We start from the raw sequence: 20,043 nt of genomic DNA, 5'->3' as shown, positions 1-20,043 counted from the left end.
TGTGTGGGTGGCATAAATGTCAAGGTTTTTTTTCTGCATGGCACAGTTTTTGGTAAATGGAAGAAATGTAATGTCGTAATTATGGAACACGGGTAATTTTCATGGAAGCCTCAGAAGCAGAGGTGTCAAAATCGTTTCCGGATGAGTTTTATTTTGTTCAACATTAGTGTATATACACAGCACATGCTCTTTTGGAGCTTATATGGGTGATTCTCGCGAAATTAGACTTATGAGGTGTCATGAAGCATTTTGATGATAAAAGTAAATGCTATCAAAATAAGAAGAATACAGTTATAAACATCTCTTCATGTACTATTTTGCACATGATTTCAAATTACATCATAAATTCAAATTTTGTTGTTTTTTCCACATTTAAGGGGAAATTTCTCATTACCGCAACGTGTCCATGACTGGTTTTGGGTTCTTTGAGATGGAAATATTTATAATTAAAAAATAAGAAAAATAAAAAGCTTCAGTGCATGTTATACTATAAACATTTACAGTAAAGAAACATGTGGTATTTGGTGATCATTGGTAAATGTAGTGACAATAATAAGTAATATAAATGTGTCCAAGACAAATTTTCTCATCCTACGCAACAATTTTCAACCATTGTTTAAGTCATCTAGGAACTAACATTTTCAAGGAATTTTGTTGGAAGGGACATAATTGACTGTGACACTCAAGATGGCTACCAGGTAAGCAGTTGTTATTTTTTCTCTCCAGATAAAAATAAAATTTTTGTTTGTCATAATACATACACGACTTTTTAGTTCTCATTACCGAAACATGAGTTTGTGAAGTTTTAAAAAATGTTTCCGTTTTAATTTTTTGATTACTATATACCCCATTATGGTCTAAATATAAAAAGAGAGGGAAAGTTTAGCTAACCCGCATTTAGCCTCCACAGTTAGCAAGAATGTTTAAGGACACTCATCCTCCGCAACACCATTATCATACACCGCAACAATTGGAGGCCTGTTGCGGTGGAGATACTCAATGTTTCGGTAATGAGACACAGACGGTAACACTTTATAATAACTGCACACTAATCATTAGTTAAGCATTAGTTAACAGTTCATCATTTATAAAGCATTAATAGACATTAGTAAGCAGTTTATAAATACGGCTATAAATGCTTTAATCTTGACTTATAAACATATCTATAATGTGTTTAATAATTGTATTTTCATAATTTAAAAATGATACAGTGATCATTAATAAATTAAGTATTGCATTTTTTACAAACCAGTTATTTAGGTGTTGTCATTGATTCATAAGATCACTTAGAAAGAGTAAGTAAATGTAGTAAATTCAGGTAGTTATAAAGCATTTATTAGTGATCAGTTGACTATTTTTGTGAGCTTGTCATGTAAAGTGAGGACTAGTTATGCTTTGTAAAGCATTTAAGGAGATTTAAAGGCTCACTGATCTTCTAAACAGAAAAAGGAAAGAAGCACAACACAGTGATACAGAACATAGAAATATTTAACAGCCTTTTAATCTCCTTTGTAAATGCTTTACAAAGTATAAATAGTCCTCACTTTAGATGAGCTCACAAAAATAGTTAACAGACCACTACTAAATGCTTTATAACTACCTGATCTAACCATGAATTACAGTAGAAATACATGTTAATAAAGCATTTATTGACACACTAAGTAACTATTACTATATGTCTGAATAATAATAATATGTATGAATGTACATTTAAATAGTTTATTAATCATTTACGTACACTTTCTAAGTGATCTTATGAACCACTGACAACTCCTAAATAACCTATTTTGTAAATAATGCTATACTTCATTTAGAAATGATAAATTGATAATTAATAAAGTATGAAAATACAAATATTAAACATTATAGATATGCTTTTAAATCAAGAATACAGGATTTATAACTGTATTCATAAACTGCTTATTAATGTCTATTAATGCTTTATAAATGATTAATTAACTGTTTACTAATGCTTAACTAATGATTAATAGTGTACAGTTATTATAAAGTGTTACCAAACAGACTTATGAAGGAGGGACGTGCACTATAACTCTTTCTCATTTCAATATAACTTGATATTTGCCTTAACACTTCTTGAACAGATAAACAAAATAGCTATTACAACCCCACCCCCCAGCAGGAGTTAGTAATTTTTCATTTTTATGAAGTGCTCCGACAAAAAGCATTATGAATGCAGTATAGGCCACCTACTACAGGTCCTTTTAAAAAAATTAGCATATTGTGATAAAGTTCATTATTTTCTGTAATGTACTGATAAACATTAGACTTTCATATATTTTAGACTCATTACAACACAACTGAAGTAGTTCAAGCCTTTTATTGTTTTAATATTGATGATTTTGGCATACAGCTCATGAAAACCCAAAATTCCTATCTCAAAAAATTAGCATATCATGAAAAGGTTCTCTAAACGAGCTATTAACCTAATCATCTGAATCAACTAATTAACTCTAAACACCTGCAAAAGATTCCTGAGGCTTTTAAAAACTCCCAGCCTGGTTCATTACTCAAAACCGCAATCATGGGTAAGACTGCCGACCTGACTGCTGTCCAGAAGGCCATCATTGACACCCTCAAGCAAGAGGGTAAGACACAGAAAGACATTTCTGAACGAATAGGCTGTTCCCAGAGTGCTGTATCAAGGCACCTCAGTGGGAAGTCTGTGGGAAGGAAAAAGTGTGGCAGAAAACGCAGCACAACGAGAAGAGGTGACCGGACCCTGAGGAAGATTGTGGAGAAGGACCGATTCCAGACCTTGGGGGACCTGCGGAAGCAGTGGACTGAGTCTGGAGTAGAAACATCCAGAGCCACCGTGTACAGGCGTGTGCAGGAAATGGGCTACAGGTGCCGCATTCCCCAGGTCAAGCCACTTTTGAACCAGAAACAGCGGCAGAAGCGCCTGACCTGGGCTACAGAGAAGCAGCACTGGACTGTTGCTCAGTGGTCCAAAGTACTTTTTTCGGATGAAAGCAAATTTTGCATGTCATTCGGAAATCAAGCTGCCAGAGTCTGGAGGAAGACTGGGGAGAGGGAAATGCCAAAATGCCTGAAGTCCAGTGTCAAGTACCCACAGTCAGTGATGCTGGTGTTGGTCCACTGTGTTTTATCAAGGGCAGGGTCAATGCAGCTAGCTATCAGGAGATTTTGGAGCACTTCATGCTTCCATCTGCTGAAAAGCTTTATGGAGATGAAGATTTCATTTTTCAGCACGACCTGGCACCTGCTCACAGTGCCAAAACCACTGGTAAATGGTTTACTGACCATGGTATTACTGTGCTCAATTGGCCTGCCAACTCTCCTGACCTGAACCCCATAGAGAATCTGTGGGATATTGTGAAGAGAAAGTTGAGAGACGCAAGACCCAACACTCTGGATGAGCTTAAGGCCGCTATCGAAGCATCCTGGGCCTCCATAACACCTCAGCAGTGCCACAGGCTGATTGCCTCCATGCCACGCCGCATTGAAGCAGTCATTTCTGCAAAAGGATTCCCGACCAAGTATTGAGTGCATAACTGAACATAATGGCCATTCTTTTATCCCAGAACCACTTCCTGTCACCTCCTCTGCTAGACATTTCTGCATTTTACCTGACATATGGGCAAAACACAAAAAACGCTCATGAATGAGTTACAGTTGGGGGGAAACGTGATTGGTATAAAGCAGTCGTTCCAGTTGTTTGTTTTAGTTGTTTGACCAATCATAAATCGAGTTGCTGCCATTCAAGTTCTTCACATGAAATTATTCTCAGAAAAAGGTTGTGTGGTTGAATGTCAGGACCAAAGTGTTTTAGCTAAACTAAAATCTTTTTACAAGAGCACATGATGCTGTTACATTTAAATGTTTCTCAGGACCACATGATAGTATGTTACATTGAAAACGTTCTCATGAACACATGATTGTATGTTATACTAGAATTGTAATACTTAACCTTAAGTTATCCTCTGGGGTCAATATGACCCCAAGCGACTTTTCTTTAGTTAAAAATAATGGTTCCCTTTATCTCAGTGGAATAAAATCTTGTGACTTTTTCTAAATTATCTATCCATACACACACAAAAAAACTGGGCTTGATTTGGTTGTTCTAAAGGTATGTAAAAAAAAAAGTCACACTCATGACCTTTGGGGTCAATATGACCCCACATTGAAATGAATGGGAAAATAAAAAAAAAAATGTTTTTTATTTTTCATTTGTCAAAAAAAATCTATAAATCCAGAATAAACCTGAAAATTTCCATACCACAATGAAGTCCTGGTACTAGAGCACAAATGTAATGTGGAACGAACATGATCACTTGCACACACACATGCTCACGCACACAAACACACACACAGGTGTGACTCCAATTGAAAGCATTTTTTTTAGAAATTGACAAATAAAATCAATAATTCCAGCATAAATCTGAAAATTTCCACACAGAAATGAAGGCCTGGTACTAGAGCAAAAATGCAATGTAGAAAAGACATGCTCACTCAATACACACACACACACACACACACACACACAGACAGGTATGACTGCCACAGCCAAATAAAATCAGCCACAAATGCAGAACAAAGATAAAAGGGGTGAGACCTAATGCACACACACATGCGCACGCGCACACACACATGCGCACACACACACACACACACACACACACACGCGCACACACACACACACACACACACACACACAGACAGACAGAGAGAGCAAGGGAGAGATGAAAGGCAACTGACCTGTTCAACTTTGAGAAAGTTTACTCTGAGATCTAAGAGCTGCAACTTTATTTTGAAAACAAAGAAATAGTTCCCACACCAAAGGTATAAAAGAGGGTCTTTGGTGTCACACAGTTCATTCTGTGTCAGTATGGCAAAGCGTTACACTCTCCTGGAGACTTTAGATTGCCTGCTTGATTCAAGTGAAACTGAATCATGCCTGGAAGACACTGAGGGCGATGACTCTGAGCCATTTGAGACATTTGGTTCATTAAAATAAATAATATTCAACTACAATCTGATTCTAAGTCTTGTCCTTTAGGTGTTTCTTATGTGGCAATTTCTGTGGTATTTTGTAAAAACAGACATTTCAAATCGCTTCAAAAACGACCAAAATTCTACTATTTGAAAGAATATTTATTTTTAATGTCTTTAATAATGTTTATACATGTATAAATTCACAAAATCTATCACAAAAGTTATAATATGAGCAGTTGGCTACATCCAGTAAAATGAATGGATCTCTATTGCCCTCTTCTGGGTATCTATGGACAATACAATTTCTTTCTTAAATTTTAATTCCTAAAGGTTTGTCTTTGACCAACAGATGGCAGAATTGTACAGCTAACACCTAGATCAATATCCAGAAACAACTTATATTTAATTTAGATCATTGTTTAAGTATTTTTTTCATAAAAAAATAATATTTTACATGCAAGCTAATGGTATAGTTGAGGAATTGTGTGGTAAATAGGTACAAAAGTACTTTGTATATCCAAAAACACAGCATTACTGTACAGATGAGAAGTAAACAAAAAAAATAATATATTATATGTATTATTAAAAATGTACATTTTTTTCACAATCATTCTTTAAATTTTGGGGTCATATATACCCCAAATGCAGTGAGTGTGAACAGGAAACTAAGGTTATAAGAAGGTTAAACTAAATAAATGAAATAAATGTTCTTTTAAAACCTGTATGTGTTTTAAATATGTAAAATAGGGTTAGGCATCAAACCCCTTTGTCAACAGTGAATGTGTGAGCTAAATCTCATTTCCGAAACATTGATCCTCATTACCGAAATGGCATTTTCATTACCGCAACATGGATCTTTTTTACAAATTAAGTAATAATTAGATAAAATATTTTGTTTTAAAATGTATATACATATTATACAACACTACTTATTTAAGGTCTGCTACATAACAAATGTATACGTTATCTTTTAGTGAAACAATTAAATAAAAGAAACTGTAAATCATCACGTGTGTTTCGGTAATGAGAGAAAACAAGGAAATTACAAAAAATAATAAATATAAAAAAATAATCTCTCCAGAGTTTTACATAGTTTTGAGCATAAGTAATAAGAGTCTACTTTAACATTAGCCAAAAAATACACTTTTAACCATATATTTAATGTAATGTCATGTTGCGGTAATGATAATTTTTTATGGACTTCATCTAAAAAATGTAAATAATTATATAGGAATTTTTTTTAAAATCTTCTAAAAATGATGGTTATAGTAAGTTCAGACCTTAATCTTATATGTGCAAAAAGAAAATTGGCTTCAAGGGCATTTTAAAAATTCTGATGCCTGAACCCTTCTAAACCTGGATTTCGTGAGAATCACCCATATAGAAACAACAATATGCACAATTAAAGGCAAGAGACTTTAGATGACATTTACAATGCTGGGAATTAGCAAATATTGAAAGAAAGAAAGCAAGAAATAAAGAAAGAAATGATGGGCTGGATAACTTTAGCTTTTAACTACAGATAAAATATGAATATTTCATACAAATATTAAAAATGAATGAAAAATTAATAAATAGTTTAAAACCTCTTTTAAACTAAAAGCACTCAAGTCAGATTTTATTCCTTTGCAGGTCTTATTCAGCTTGTGGTTCATATATTTGAGCCCCTGCTCTGAATGTATACATTAACAGTAATCATATTAGTAAATCCAAATCTGTATTTCCAGTCTGATTTAAGAATTACAACACCTTTAGCCTTACATTTAACACTAAAACAGGAATAAATACTAAAGTTTAGTGCCTAGATTTCAATCTCAGTCGAGTTGTTTTCGCTTTTCTGTTTGTCTCTTGTTCCCTCTTCCTCCTTTTCTTCTACTTCGCTGCTATCTCAGTACATCTCATTCTTCTGCTCTTTTCCTGTTGCTCTCAGCAGCAAGCACACCAAGGCTAGGGTCATTACATGAGGAAGTAACACCTTAAAACTCCAAAGCCCCTGTTGTACACACACTTTCCCTAATATGTGTGTGCACATGGACATAACAGGCTTATAAAACATTAACTGGCAGGGGAACACAGACAATTGGTTATATAAGGAGAGAATGGAGTCTCTAGCAAGGGCAAAGCTTCAATATCCTGAAATGTTTACAAATGGATAATAGCAAACGGCAGACAAACACACTTCCTTACATGCACGCACGCACACACACACACACACACATTGTGAGAATGTTGTGCAGACACAATCATAAGTACGTTTCAGCATGGCTTTCCGCTCTCATTGTGGGCATCTGGCATCTTAACCATGTATGAGACTGAATGAGTGTGTGAAAGAAAGCAGGAAGAGAGAAAAACACAAGATCGAAAAGATATATAGGCAAAACAATTGATTATAGTGTGAATTAGGGCAGAATTAAATTCTTGTGAGTCACAATTATTTTACTTAGAAAAATTAAGAAACATTGTCACAAGCACAGTGATTTCAAAGTGTTTTCTGAAGTCTCATTAGACCGGTTTTGTCTTGCAAGTAAGAAAGTGTTAAAATGTTTCTTAAACTCTGATTAAAGCAAAACCAGCATCAGAGTAAGCAAGATTTATTCGAATAAGCACAAATATACTGCACAGACCTAGTGGAAATATATTTCTGCAACAGTGTGACTAATTCTTTGACCTGTGCCACCGTTTCACAAACAGGCCCTGACCATAAACCAACTGCAGCAATGGCACATTTGCTTGTCTAAATGATGGCATCTGTGCAAAAGATTATGGTAAATAAAAAAGAAACAGGAAAATGACAAAGAAAAAAAAGTTGCAAGTCCTTATGGATAACTACATCAAATACTATTGGCAGCTTACCAAATTATCGCACAATCTACATTCCTGTCCTTTTTCCCACCACTGCTGTGCTACCCCATAATATATTACCTGACAAAAATATTTATGAAAACTACACTGAACAAAATTATAAACAACACTTTTGTTGAGTATGCTGGCCATGCAAGAGCTGGGATGTTTTCAGCTTCCAGGAATGGTGTACAGATTAGGGCTGAACGATTTTGGAAAATCGAATTGCGATTTTTTTAACCAATATTGCGATTTAATATGCAATTATTTTTTAAAGCTTTTTATATTCTGTATTATTCAAAAAAGACAATAAATCATTGTATAGTATACAGTGTTGGGCACGGTACTTTAAAAAAGTAATTAGTTATATTACTAGTTACTTCTCACAAACAGTAACCGAGTTACATCATTATAAAAGAAACTAATTACTAGGGAAAGTAACTATTGTTACTTTTTTTTTTTTTTTATGTTCAAATGTGTCAAATGACTTGGATGCCTCCAATTTTAAATATGTTAAATGAATGAAACAGTCCCTAAATAGAATACATTTTTATTATAAAACATTGTACACTGATCTACACTATTTTAATGTTTCTGTGGGACAATGTGAGAGACACCTATCAAATTCAATTGATTATTGTAAATATTATCAACCCTCTACTTGGCAATAGAATCTCCATTGGCTTGTAATTTTTTTTAGTTTACTCACCAGACTAATATTAATTTTAATAATAGATAGATAGATAGATAGTAGGGGTGGCACGGTTCGCGGAAAAAAACCGAACCGCACGGTTCTCCACACACGGTTCGGCACGCGCTAGGACCGCGGTTCAACTGAATTCTGACAACGCATGTGGTTTGTTATAAATAACACGTAAAACAAATAGGGTTCGGCTAATGTATGTTTCTGTTAATGGATGCGCATTCTGGCTTCCCAGTACATTATAACAACAGCGATGAGAAAGAAAAAAAAAAAATAAGTGGACAAATCATTCACTCTTGTTCAATGCGAGTGCCGTATGCTGGAATATGAGCATTTATTCCGTCATCACCTGGGTGCTGATAGCGCGCGCACAGGTGAGACCTGAACAGCACACGTTGATATCGGTGTTTAGACTAAAGTCATGTAAGCTTTGCCAGCTCAAATATTTAAGAGCCAGAGGACGCGAGCTCGCGCGCGCAGTGAGAAGATTTGTGCGTGCGCTCATCAGAAGCGTGCAAACCTGCGCCTCAGAACGCGCGCAAATATGAAGCTCTCTCTGAAGTATTGTGTTTTAATGGATAAATTCACACAAAATTCTGTCAAAATGCCCGTCTTGGTAAGTATCCTATAGCAGACATAGCCGGCTGGACGTACAGTATCAGTGCTTTCTCTTAAAGTGACAGTTAATATTAAATAAACAGCAACAACAAAGAAATCACTCACTGCTCTTGATTGAATCGCTTTTGTAACTTTAATAAAGAGTAATCTTTAATTTATACGGTCAAATATGCAATGCTGTTTTACCTTTGATTACTTTAATCGTACTTCAATTTCTGTACCTAAAAAACCCCCTGAAAATCACTGATTATTTTATTTGTATCTTTACTCTATTGTATTTTTATTTGTGCTGTTGCTTGTAGTTAAAGGTCTGCTTTTATTTGTGTACACTCACAATGAAAACAAAACAGATTTTATATATATAACATGTAATAATATTTAGCATTTTCACATCAAAATAAAAGAAACTGAGCAAAGTAGATGTCTTTTTTTTCCCTGTTGTACCGAAATTGTAATCGAACCGTGACCCCCGAACCGAGGTACGTACCGAACCGTGACATCTGTGTACCGTGCCACCCCTAATAGATAGAGAGAGAGAGAGAGAGAGAGAGAGAGAGAGAGAGAGAGAGAGAGCGCTTATGTTTGGAAAATGGCAGTTTTTTTTTTTTATATATATAATTTTTTTTTAGTTTACTCACCAGACTAATATTAATTTTAATGATAGATAGATAGATAGATAGATTTGCTTAAGATATTGTTTGTCATTTAGTGTTTCTAAAAAAAAAAAAAAAAGGGGGGAAAAAAATACAAATAATACTGATAAGATAAAACTACTACGAATTCTACTACTAATAAGAACAATATAAAACGTGCTAAGGATTATTGAGCTGTTGGGTTCATGAATATTAATCAGGTTGTCTGCGTTCGCTCAAACTGATTTGCTGAAATCAAAACAGGGAGGATAATAGGTGAGCACCAGCCTATGAGATTGCCGTTTGCGCATTAGTCCCGCCCACTACCGGGAATCCCGGCAGTTCTTAAAGCTGAAGAATTCCAAAAGGAACTCCGTTATTTTGACAGGAAAATACAACAAATGATTTCATTTACATGTAGCGTGTCAATTCTGCATGATATGAAAGACCGCAAACTGCGGACTTGGCAACATAGTGTGCCAAATTGATCCTTCATCTGAAGACTGCTTAGATGTGTTCGACTTGAAGCAGCGCAGCTAGACCAATCGCTGCGTGTCATCAAATACTGCGAGAGCTATAAGAGAGCGGACGTCTCCTTATGCTTTCTCTCACCGTACTTTGATGTCATACACCGATGGATCTTCAAGTCGAACACACCTCTTTACTCTCGCGTGTCACGTGACAGTGTAATCGCAGCCTCTGCGGTTGAAAAATAGTTTTCATATCGCGATATCGCAAATGCAATTAATTGCTCAGCCCTAGTACAGATCCTTGCAACATGGGGCCGTGCATTATCATGCTGAAACATGAGGTGATGGTCGTGGATGAATGGCACAACAATGGGCCTCAGGATCTCGTCACGGTATCTCTGTGCATTCAAAATGGCATCAATAAAATGCACCTGTGTTCGTTGTCCATAACATACGCCTGCCCATACCATAACCCCACTGCCACCATGGGCCACTCGATCCACAACGTTGACATCAGCAAACTGCTCACCCACACGACACCATACACGCTGTCTGCCATCTGCCCTGTACAGTGAAAACCGGGATTCATCCGTGAAGAGAACACCTCTCCAAAGTGCCAGACGCCATTGAATGCGAGTATTTGCCCACTCAAGTCGGTTACGATGACAAACTGCAGTCAGGTCGAGACCCCGATGAGAACGACGAGCATGCAGATGAGCTTCCCTGAGACGGTTTCTGACAGTTTGTGCAGAAATTCTTTGGTTATTCAAACCGATTGCTGCAGCAGCTGTCCAGGTGTCTGGTCTCAGATGATCTTGGAGGTGAAGATGCTGGATGTGGAGGTCCTGGGCTGGTGTGGTTACATGTGGTCTGCGGTTGTGAGGCCGGTTGGATGTACTGCCAAATTCTCTGAAACGCCTTTGGGGGCGGCTTATGGTAGAGAAATGAACATTCAATTCAGGGGCAACAGCTCTGGTGGACATTCCTGCAGTCAGCATGCCAATTGCACGCTCCCTCAAAACTTGCAACATCTGTGGCATTGTGCTGTGTGATAAAACCCACACATTTTAGAGTGGCCTTTTATTGTGGCCAGCCTAAGGCACACCTGTGCAATAATCATGCTGTCTAATCAGCATCTTGATATGCCACACCTGTGAGGTGGATGGATTATCTTGGCAAAGGAGAAGTGCTCACTAACACAGATTTAGACAGATTTGTGAACAATATTTGAGAGAAATAGGCCTTTTGTGTACATAGAAAAAGTCTTAGATCTTTGAGTTCAGCTCATGAAAAATGGGGGCAAAAACAAAAGTGTTGCGTTTATAATTTTGTTCAGTGTATATGACCTCTTTTAAAGTCAGCATTAAATGACAATTTATCCTATTTTGTAAATGCATGCTACTGATCTTATTGTGAATGATTCATCCGTGTGTTTCTCATTTTTCTGACCTCTTCATTTAAAATAATAGCAGTGAAAACATACTTCTTTCTGGTGACGAATACAAGACTACTTCTATCATTTAGTCTGTTTAAAAGCCACCCTTCCAAAATTTACTACAAGTTACCTTTTTTTGGCACAAAACAGAAGAGAAGAGATGTTGCTACTTCCATTTAATCACAACTTTTACTGTATGCAAAGTGTCAGTGAGAGAGGGAGTATTGTTTGTAAAAAATATTAATAATTAAAAGGACAAAAGAAAACTACATCTGGTTCAAAATTGTTTTGGGATCATGTTAATGGATTTAAATTTACCACATAAATCAAAAGGACTTTTGTGTATATTTTGATATAATATTAATTGACAATCTTTTCATCTACATGTTTAAAAAAAACTTTAAAGAATCATATTTCCAATATAATTCTACTAGAACCACAAATGGGTGTATTTGCCACAATCATCACTAATCCACAGTCTATGTTTGACCACCACAATAAATGAATGAAAATAAACCAAATCCAATGAGAATGCTACAACAACAGCACTCTTTGTATTTGACATTAACTTACACCGTTTGGGGATCAGTAGTAGATTTCTAAATTACTGCAATTTGTAAATATGAGAATATTACTTCAAACAACAAAAGAGACAACAACAAAACAACAAAAAACTCACATGTATAGGCATACACTAAAGGCACAAGTGAAATTGAAGTACGAACTGGTGTGTTGTGATTTCGAACAAAACCAGGCCAAAACTAAGTTTGTTTGGAGTTTCGAGAGTTCAAAACATCTTGGCATCTTTTTCGCTCAGGCTTTTGACATAGAAATCTTCTCCAGCTCATTTCTTCTGTTCAGTCCGAGATCAGTCGTCCATGAGTGAAACTCATGATCTGTAATCCTAATTGAAAGAGTCATTGATGCACTTTTTTTTAAATACTATAAAGCCGCTTGCTTTAGAGCATTATGCAAAAGTCAGTACACAACATCAAAGCTGCAAAAATGTGTTCAGAAGGTTTTAGTGCTTATCTCTTCATTTATTTCACACTGGGCCAACAGTCACCAGCACACATTCAAACAGTGGCTTTTGGGTTTCTCTCAGCTTGAGGCGCCTGATAGTCAGAGGTCCCAGGGCCTGATCCATAATCATTATCTAGGCGACAGTATTCAGTGTACCTAAACATATCACACTAAATACAAGCAAAATATGAAATCCGTTAAGGAAGTGCTTTAATTCTTCATGGCAGCACAAAGAGGCCCGGATCTTAAGGGCCAACGCTATAAACTACATTCCTCACATTCTTTTGATTTGTTAAATTCCTGGGCTGGAGACTCACAACCCAAAAATCACACACACAGACCTCAAACGTAGTTTTAAGTGACCACAGACAGCAGATATTCACACAATGCTGGTAGTTTGCAGAGCTGAAACTCGAATGAGCTTGTGGTCTGGGGCTAAATGGTGCTGTGCCATTTGTTTATTTCAGATGCTTTAAATGAGGATGATCTAGTCTGAACTGGAGGGCATTGTGAGGAAATACTCCCTTCCGACAGATGAGCAATACGGGTCTAAAATACCACAGAAGCAAGGTCCTACCAACCCTGATGAGTGTGACTACTATCTTAAGAAACCCTGTGGGCTCCGATTACGACAAAACTGAGCGTAGATGTGGAACAAAATAGTAACTTAGTTTGGTTACATACTAAAGGGACACCAGAATTTCCCCAAAATGAATAGAACTGGAGCTTGTGGCGCCTTTAAACAAGCTGGTCTAAATGAAAGTGTATTTAATGTCTGATGCCGCTATGAATTGGCGACACTGTTTTATTCGGACATTTATATAAACTGTATACGAAAACGTCTACTTTATTTATAAATCGCATGCTGATTTAGGTTTAATGTTTAAAACGTTTAAATGAAACAATTAAGCCAGCTTGAGTTCTATAAACAGTTTTCTTAAGACGTTTTAGGTCAGCTTGAGTTGTATAAACAGTTTTCTAGTTGTATAAACTTTTTCTTTTAGACAGTCTACAGTTTCTCAAAACAATTGATGTTATGTATTGTCTAGCAGCGAAGTACTTAAACAATCACAAAGACTCGAGATGCGTCTCAGAATCTAGTGTGTTCCCCAACTTATCTAGGCCACAGTGGTCTCTTACCTGTTGCGTCCTGTCGGCAGGATTCTTCATGATCGCGTGCCGAAAACTATTGTCCACATATGACGCCATTCCGTCCGCGTGCAACAAAATATCTTCTTTATTAAAGTCCGAGCATTTCCTCTAACGCTCCCGACTCCTTCGTTTAAGCAGAGCACTCATTTGTGAAACCCCAAAACGTTCCCTAAAACACAGATGTCTCGTCGTGGGCCAGTTTCTGAGCCCCGGGCTGGAGTTGTATTCAAAGAACGGGTAACAGGAGATCCTCGCAGCGGCGGACAGGGCGCAAATATTTACACCCTTAAAAGTTTGTGGCGTTCAAAAATCTCTTCCCAAAGAGATCCTAATAACTACAGGGCAACAGAATCACGTTTCGCCGAGTAACATCACTGAAACAACTATACAACAACAAAACACGTCCACGAATGTCTGAGCATTGTCTTGTTCACGGGTATCACGCTACAGGCGTTTCGGGGTCGCTCCGCGTCCGGAGAGTCTCTTCTGTTGCGTCGAAGACGAAGCCGACGCTAAACTTCCGTTAATCCGAGTTGGAGTAGTTCAACAAAGTGGCATGCGTCCATAGCGACTACGCGACGGACACCGGACGGACGGACGGGCGGGGTGAAGCTGGACCTGTGACAACGCCGTGATTCACAAGATTTTAACCAAGATATTAAACGGCCGGCCTCTAGCGCCCCCAGTGGACAATAAGTTCAGCCAAACTTTGAGGTAGAACTGTGATCCTGGAGCGGCATGAAGCGGCGACCAGTGGACAACAACATTACCAGAAAACATCCAGAATCTAAACGCACATTATTTGTTTTCAATTCAAAAAATCAGTTTATTTAAAACCAACTGTTCTTGGTTCACAACCGGTATAAATATCTTATTTACAACAAAGATTGCTATCAGATGTAGGCTAGGCCCTACATGGCAAATTAAATATGTGACAGTAATCAACAACGAGCTAGACTTTTAGACATCAATAACACTTAGCCTCATTGTTCATTTAAAATTACATATTCATAAACAATTTAAGATGTGAACAACATTCTAAGCAATATGATTAAACCTTTACTAAAGCTATACTTTGGGAGGTGTTTTATATGGCATTTAAGATTGATGATATGACATATTATTAAGAATATAAGAGTTTTTAAATTGTTTTATAGAAGTGAAAACTGTTATCTTTTTGTGTGTTAAACCTAAATCGACCAGCAGGTTGCGCTAGATTACTGTACATTTAGTGAACACTGGCGTTGGTTTAGTGGAGGGTCTCTCCAGCAGGTTTATTAGGGAACTACGAAGGGTTCGTGAGCTCGAGAAATGCCAAACAAAATAAACAAACAAACAACAACAAAACACATTTTATAAATTATATATAGGCTATTATATAATTTTAAAAATGTATCAAATAAAATATAACTAAAATTTACTTTGTTGTTTTATCTTACTTTTATTGTTATTTTATTATTTATTAAAGTTCATTTAATGAAAATCTCAGTAGGTATTCAAAGTAAATAATTTACATTTGACATAATTTACACATCATTTAAATTGGAGTTCAACTGATAAAGACAGAAACGTCTAGTCAAGATCTTGCATGATCATATTTACCTTTATTTATTTATATAGCGCTTTTTATTTTTTTATATTTACGGTGTTTATACAGTTTTTTTAATGTAAAAATGTCTTCCCAGAAGTGAGCTCAATCCAAACCTCCCTTTGGGACAACCATGGACGTCCTTAATTAGATAAAACAATTAATAAATAAAGCATAAATAAAGTTTTCTTTTTAATATTCTAAAAGTGAAACATTTTTGTTCACATGACATGCATGTCCCTATTTAGCTAAATGTGTGTATCTGTGTCTCTGTGTGTGTGTGTGTGTGTGTGTGTGGATAGTTTGGCTATCATTCGAGGGCCAAATTCTTGAAAATATCGTTCACAAATAGTAAAATATGCCAAAAATATGTCAAAAACTGTCTTGTCAAGACATTTAAAGTGGTTCTCATTTTTCAAATCCTTTGTGTTTTTAAATTCAATAATGCCAACCGGTTTACAGGTAGGGTTTGGTTTGAGGTTTAGCATTTATTGTGTCCTCTATCATATAGTGAAACCAGTGTGTGTGTTTGTGACCATCTATTATAGAAAGCATTCATTTGGTGCTATCAAAGAATCAGTAATGGTGTACAAACAGCAATTCCCAATTGTTTTTTTTAATAAAGTGATAGAGAATTTATCCACTGCCTGCACCAGACAAAAATAAATCACACATAACACACACCTACAGCATCAATGCATCAATTTAAGTGTACATAAATAGGGTATATTAAAGCACTCAGACTAGATGGAAAACAGGAGAGGTGTAAATCACAAGGTCAGTAAGATATCTATAACAAAAGAGCTGGGAAGCATCAGATACATACACAAAGATAAAAGAGCAAGAGTATGATGAAAGGAGTGTGGGATGGGGGGCTGAGAGAAATTCTTCGGTTTGTGTTACAGTCCTGTATATCAGAAACAAGGGTCACTAACATGTGTGTGCAAAGATCTATGACACTAATTACCACCATGGGGAAGGGTGTTAGAAGTCTGTGACCAACACCAATGGTGCTAGTTTTCTGTTCCCTTAGCAACAAAGAAGTACTAAAAATATTGCTGTTTTATCTATCTAATCTATATAGCCAGATGGTTAAAGCTACGTTATGAAAACATGGGTGTGTGTGGGTATATAAGGTATCTGTGTGAAAGTATATATATGTGCTTGTTTATGCCTTGATTTATGGCTGCTTTTGTATACTTACTGTTCATGAGTAATTTCAAACCTTTATTTATCTTGTAATTTACATTCACAATCAAAACTTAACAACATAAAAAATATAATTTTGTCATCCTGTAAAGCAAACACTACGCTCACCTATATGTGTTTTTGCTCTCTATCCTTTCCTTCCATCCTGGTACGCTTATGCAAATATTGACCTCTCTGATTTAATTGAGGTAATGATGGAAGAATGATTGCTTTAGGGAAAAACTACAGTTTGATGTTCTGTACACTCACATACACACACAGTGATAGAAGGATCCAGAATTAATTTCAGTAAGGCATCTATCTCAAATGCATCTGTGCTTATAGTAATTACTGTTTCATGTGTGTGTGTGAGAGTGTGTCGTGTGTTTCAACAGCTGTTGTCACTCTTCTGTCCAATTGCATCGGTCTCTAAAGATAAGCACATAGCAGCACTGTTTGAGGTTACACGTGAACGGACACAAACACCTGCAAAATATTTAAACAGGATTGATCTCACAATGCCATCAGTTATTGTTATGTGACTCATATTATGACTCACAATATACACAACATGTATGTGGAAACCTGAACAGCACAAAATATGTATGTTCCAAATCTGCACAATTTTCTTTCTTCTGTGAAACACAAAATAACTGTTTTAGCCAAATAATGAAAGTCAGTGGGGTCCAAAGCAACAAGTGACCCCATTGACCTTTTATGTATATGGCAAAAAACTTAGACATTTCTCAAAATACAGTAAATGCGCTGTTTATATTACTTGCTAATATTTTACAACTTTGTCACTGTAAACACTTAGCTTGTGCTAAATACTTTAAAATATAGTGCCACTATAATTTCTTTAAAAGCCAAAACTGTCAATTTAAAAGTGTGGTTTTTGGTATAGATAAATGTACACATTTTAGTACATAAATGAAATCTTTTTCCTGAAATATTAGGACTTTTATTTTTATCTTGGGAAACCTGACATCCCCTTTGAAGGATTTGAATCATATAGTGTTTGATCCTCAAGAGCAGCTGAGCTGGTTGTATATGAAAATAATGAGCTGGGTCTGTGATTTGGGCAGCTCTTCAAAGGCATCTGAAAAACTGTCTTCTCATTTGAGTCTTCCTCAGAGAACCTTATTAAACATGCAACATGCTCACACTTCTTTCTACTGTTGCAGACATTTCATTGTAAATTATAATCACCTTTGGCATCTTCTGAAAACAATATCAATTTATAACCTCTTGTTCAGTCAAAAGGCCAAAGACAAAAAGTGTATCCCCACAGACTCAAGAAGAATCAGCAGACAATAAAATAAATAATAAAAGGTTAAACATTTAATTAAAAAAAACGAATAAATTAGATGATTTTTGTGCAGTAGCATGAAACTATTTGAGTCCAAGAATTTTCCTTAAGATTAAGATTGTAGGAGCGACACACTTTATCATATATCAGTTTTGACATGTACAGTCCCTCCACACACAAATACACCCGCACAAAGAGACGCCATCTAGATGAGCCTTATTAATCTATAGGAAACACTTCCTGTTCAGAGGCTGTGAGGAATAAATCACATTAAATCACAATCAGTTTAGTAAATCTCTTTAGATGTTAGCAATTCTACATAGTCAATAAACACGCATTTCATTTTGCAATGCATATCTCACTCACTTAATATATATTTCATTAATTGGCATCAAAAGTTACATGGGAGTTTTTCAAAATATAAATACTTTTGAGCTTTAAGATAATTACATAATAAACTATATTTGGCTTAAGTCAGTTCAGATTAACATATATTCAACATCTATATAACATTAATTATAATTTGAAAACTTTATTAATGTCAAAATTGTTATGGTGAAAAACCATTGTGTATTTTTTCCCTTTGTGTTTAAATGTCTAAATAAAGAGAAAGGTAAGAAAGAAAGAAAGAAAGAAAGTAAGAAAGAAAGAAAGAAAGAAAGAAAGAAAGAAAGAAAGAAAGAAAGAAAGAAAGAGGTAAGGATTATTTCTTAACAAATTGCTAGTTGCATGTTTCAAATAAGCAAAATGTCAATATGTTCTCCAAAAATTATTTCTATATTTGAAAACCTATTAATATTTTGTAGTGATGAAAATGGTCTACATAGTAGGAATGACCCACATATGCCAGACATAAACATATCCAACACATAACAACACTTTATCAAATGAATGCAGGTAACACACACACACAAACAGACACACACCACAAAAGTGAATACTCAAACCAGATGGGAAACTGTACACACCAAGAAAAAACTGGGTGCTGGTATTATGAAGGCACTGTCTCTTAGGATACTGAGTAGCCCATTTGAATTTCCTTGCCTCAATACGTTGTCCTCTTCATTATGAGCTCGCTTCATTAAGATGGTTTCTCTTCAGTTAATAATAATGGACCAAAATGACTAAGCGCTCACAGCAGCAGCAGTCTAGTGGACCTTTATTCATCCACTTCCACACAACATCATTAAAACATCCTGGATGTGGATGAGGTAAGAATTCTCTTCAACTGTACAAAAGGGGAGAGAATAAAACACACAGCAATGCAGGTTTTCTCATTATGTGTGTTACGTCTGTTGTGTTAAAGCATTTGCTCTAATGATGGCCCCTAGTGTTTCTGCCACTGTTTCTTTGACTATGTCTGGCAACAAAGGAGAGAAAGAGTCCACTTCCAGATGCTTAAAAGCTTCATTCACACATTGTTCAATGTTGAAAAAGTTGTATCATTAAAGCTTTGTTGTTGTTTGAATGCTTAAGAAAGAACATAATAAATAAAGTGACCAAAATAGGTTATAAACCCACCTTAGCACTCACTAAATATCCTTACAGCACTCAGTAACTAAAGGAAGGAGCAATAAGAAGATGGCTGAGATGCATTTCTAAAACTGACCCTCTCTCATTTGGTTATTTCTTCCAATGGTAGCGAGTAGGGTATTTTGATATTTTGGGCTGTCATCTCATCACAATTAATTAGTAAAAATGCATGAGCTATACCATGTTTGTTACTAATGACTATTTGTTGTTTTTGTCCAAGTCCAAGTTACTTATAGTTAGCAGAATGTCTAAAGTGGACTATCGAAATAAAGTGTAACCAAAAATAATTATTAAACTTGATCATTTTTGTCCCCCAGAAGGATTGTTTTAATTGGTAGTGTATCCATTTCCAATGTTAAAATATTAAACAATTATCCAATAAATTAAACATTAATTATTACACTTGATAATGATAATAATAATAATAATATTTCTTTCCAGAAAGATTGTTTTAATTGGTATTGTATAAATTTTTCCTTTGTTCAATTTAACTTTTCAATCCTGTTAGTCTTTTCTGAAAACCCTTGGACAAGGGACAATATTGGCAATAGATTTTATACATTCAGTGATGATGTTA

General features: G+C 35.8%; 1 protein-coding gene across 5 annotated transcripts in view; it reads right to left on the bottom strand.

Moving 5' to 3' along the window:
• The window catches only part of LOC306873443 (rap guanine nucleotide exchange factor 2-like), a 47,956-nt gene extending 33,444 nt beyond the window's left edge, over positions 1-14,512 (bottom strand). The window contains exon 1 of one of the 5 annotated variants that reach the window (XM_079422732.1): positions 13,837-14,512. In XM_079422732.1, coding sequence (XP_079278858.1) covers positions 13,837-13,905 — 69 coding nt within the window. In that variant the 5' untranslated portion in view covers positions 13,906-14,512. The remainder of the gene's footprint in view (positions 1-13,836) is intronic. The other 4 variants (XM_079422731.1, XM_079422734.1, XM_079422733.1 and 1 more) reach the window with 4 other exon arrangements.
• Between the last annotated feature and the right edge of the window lie 5,531 nt (positions 14,513-20,043).

The sequence above is a fragment of the Barbus barbus genome (genome assembly GCF_936440315.1).
Source record: "Barbus barbus genome assembly, chromosome: 8".
Taxonomy (NCBI): domain Eukaryota; kingdom Metazoa; phylum Chordata; class Actinopteri; order Cypriniformes; family Cyprinidae; genus Barbus; species Barbus barbus.
Note: the sequence above shows the minus strand (reverse complement) of the source record. Positions and strands in the feature narration are given on the sequence as shown.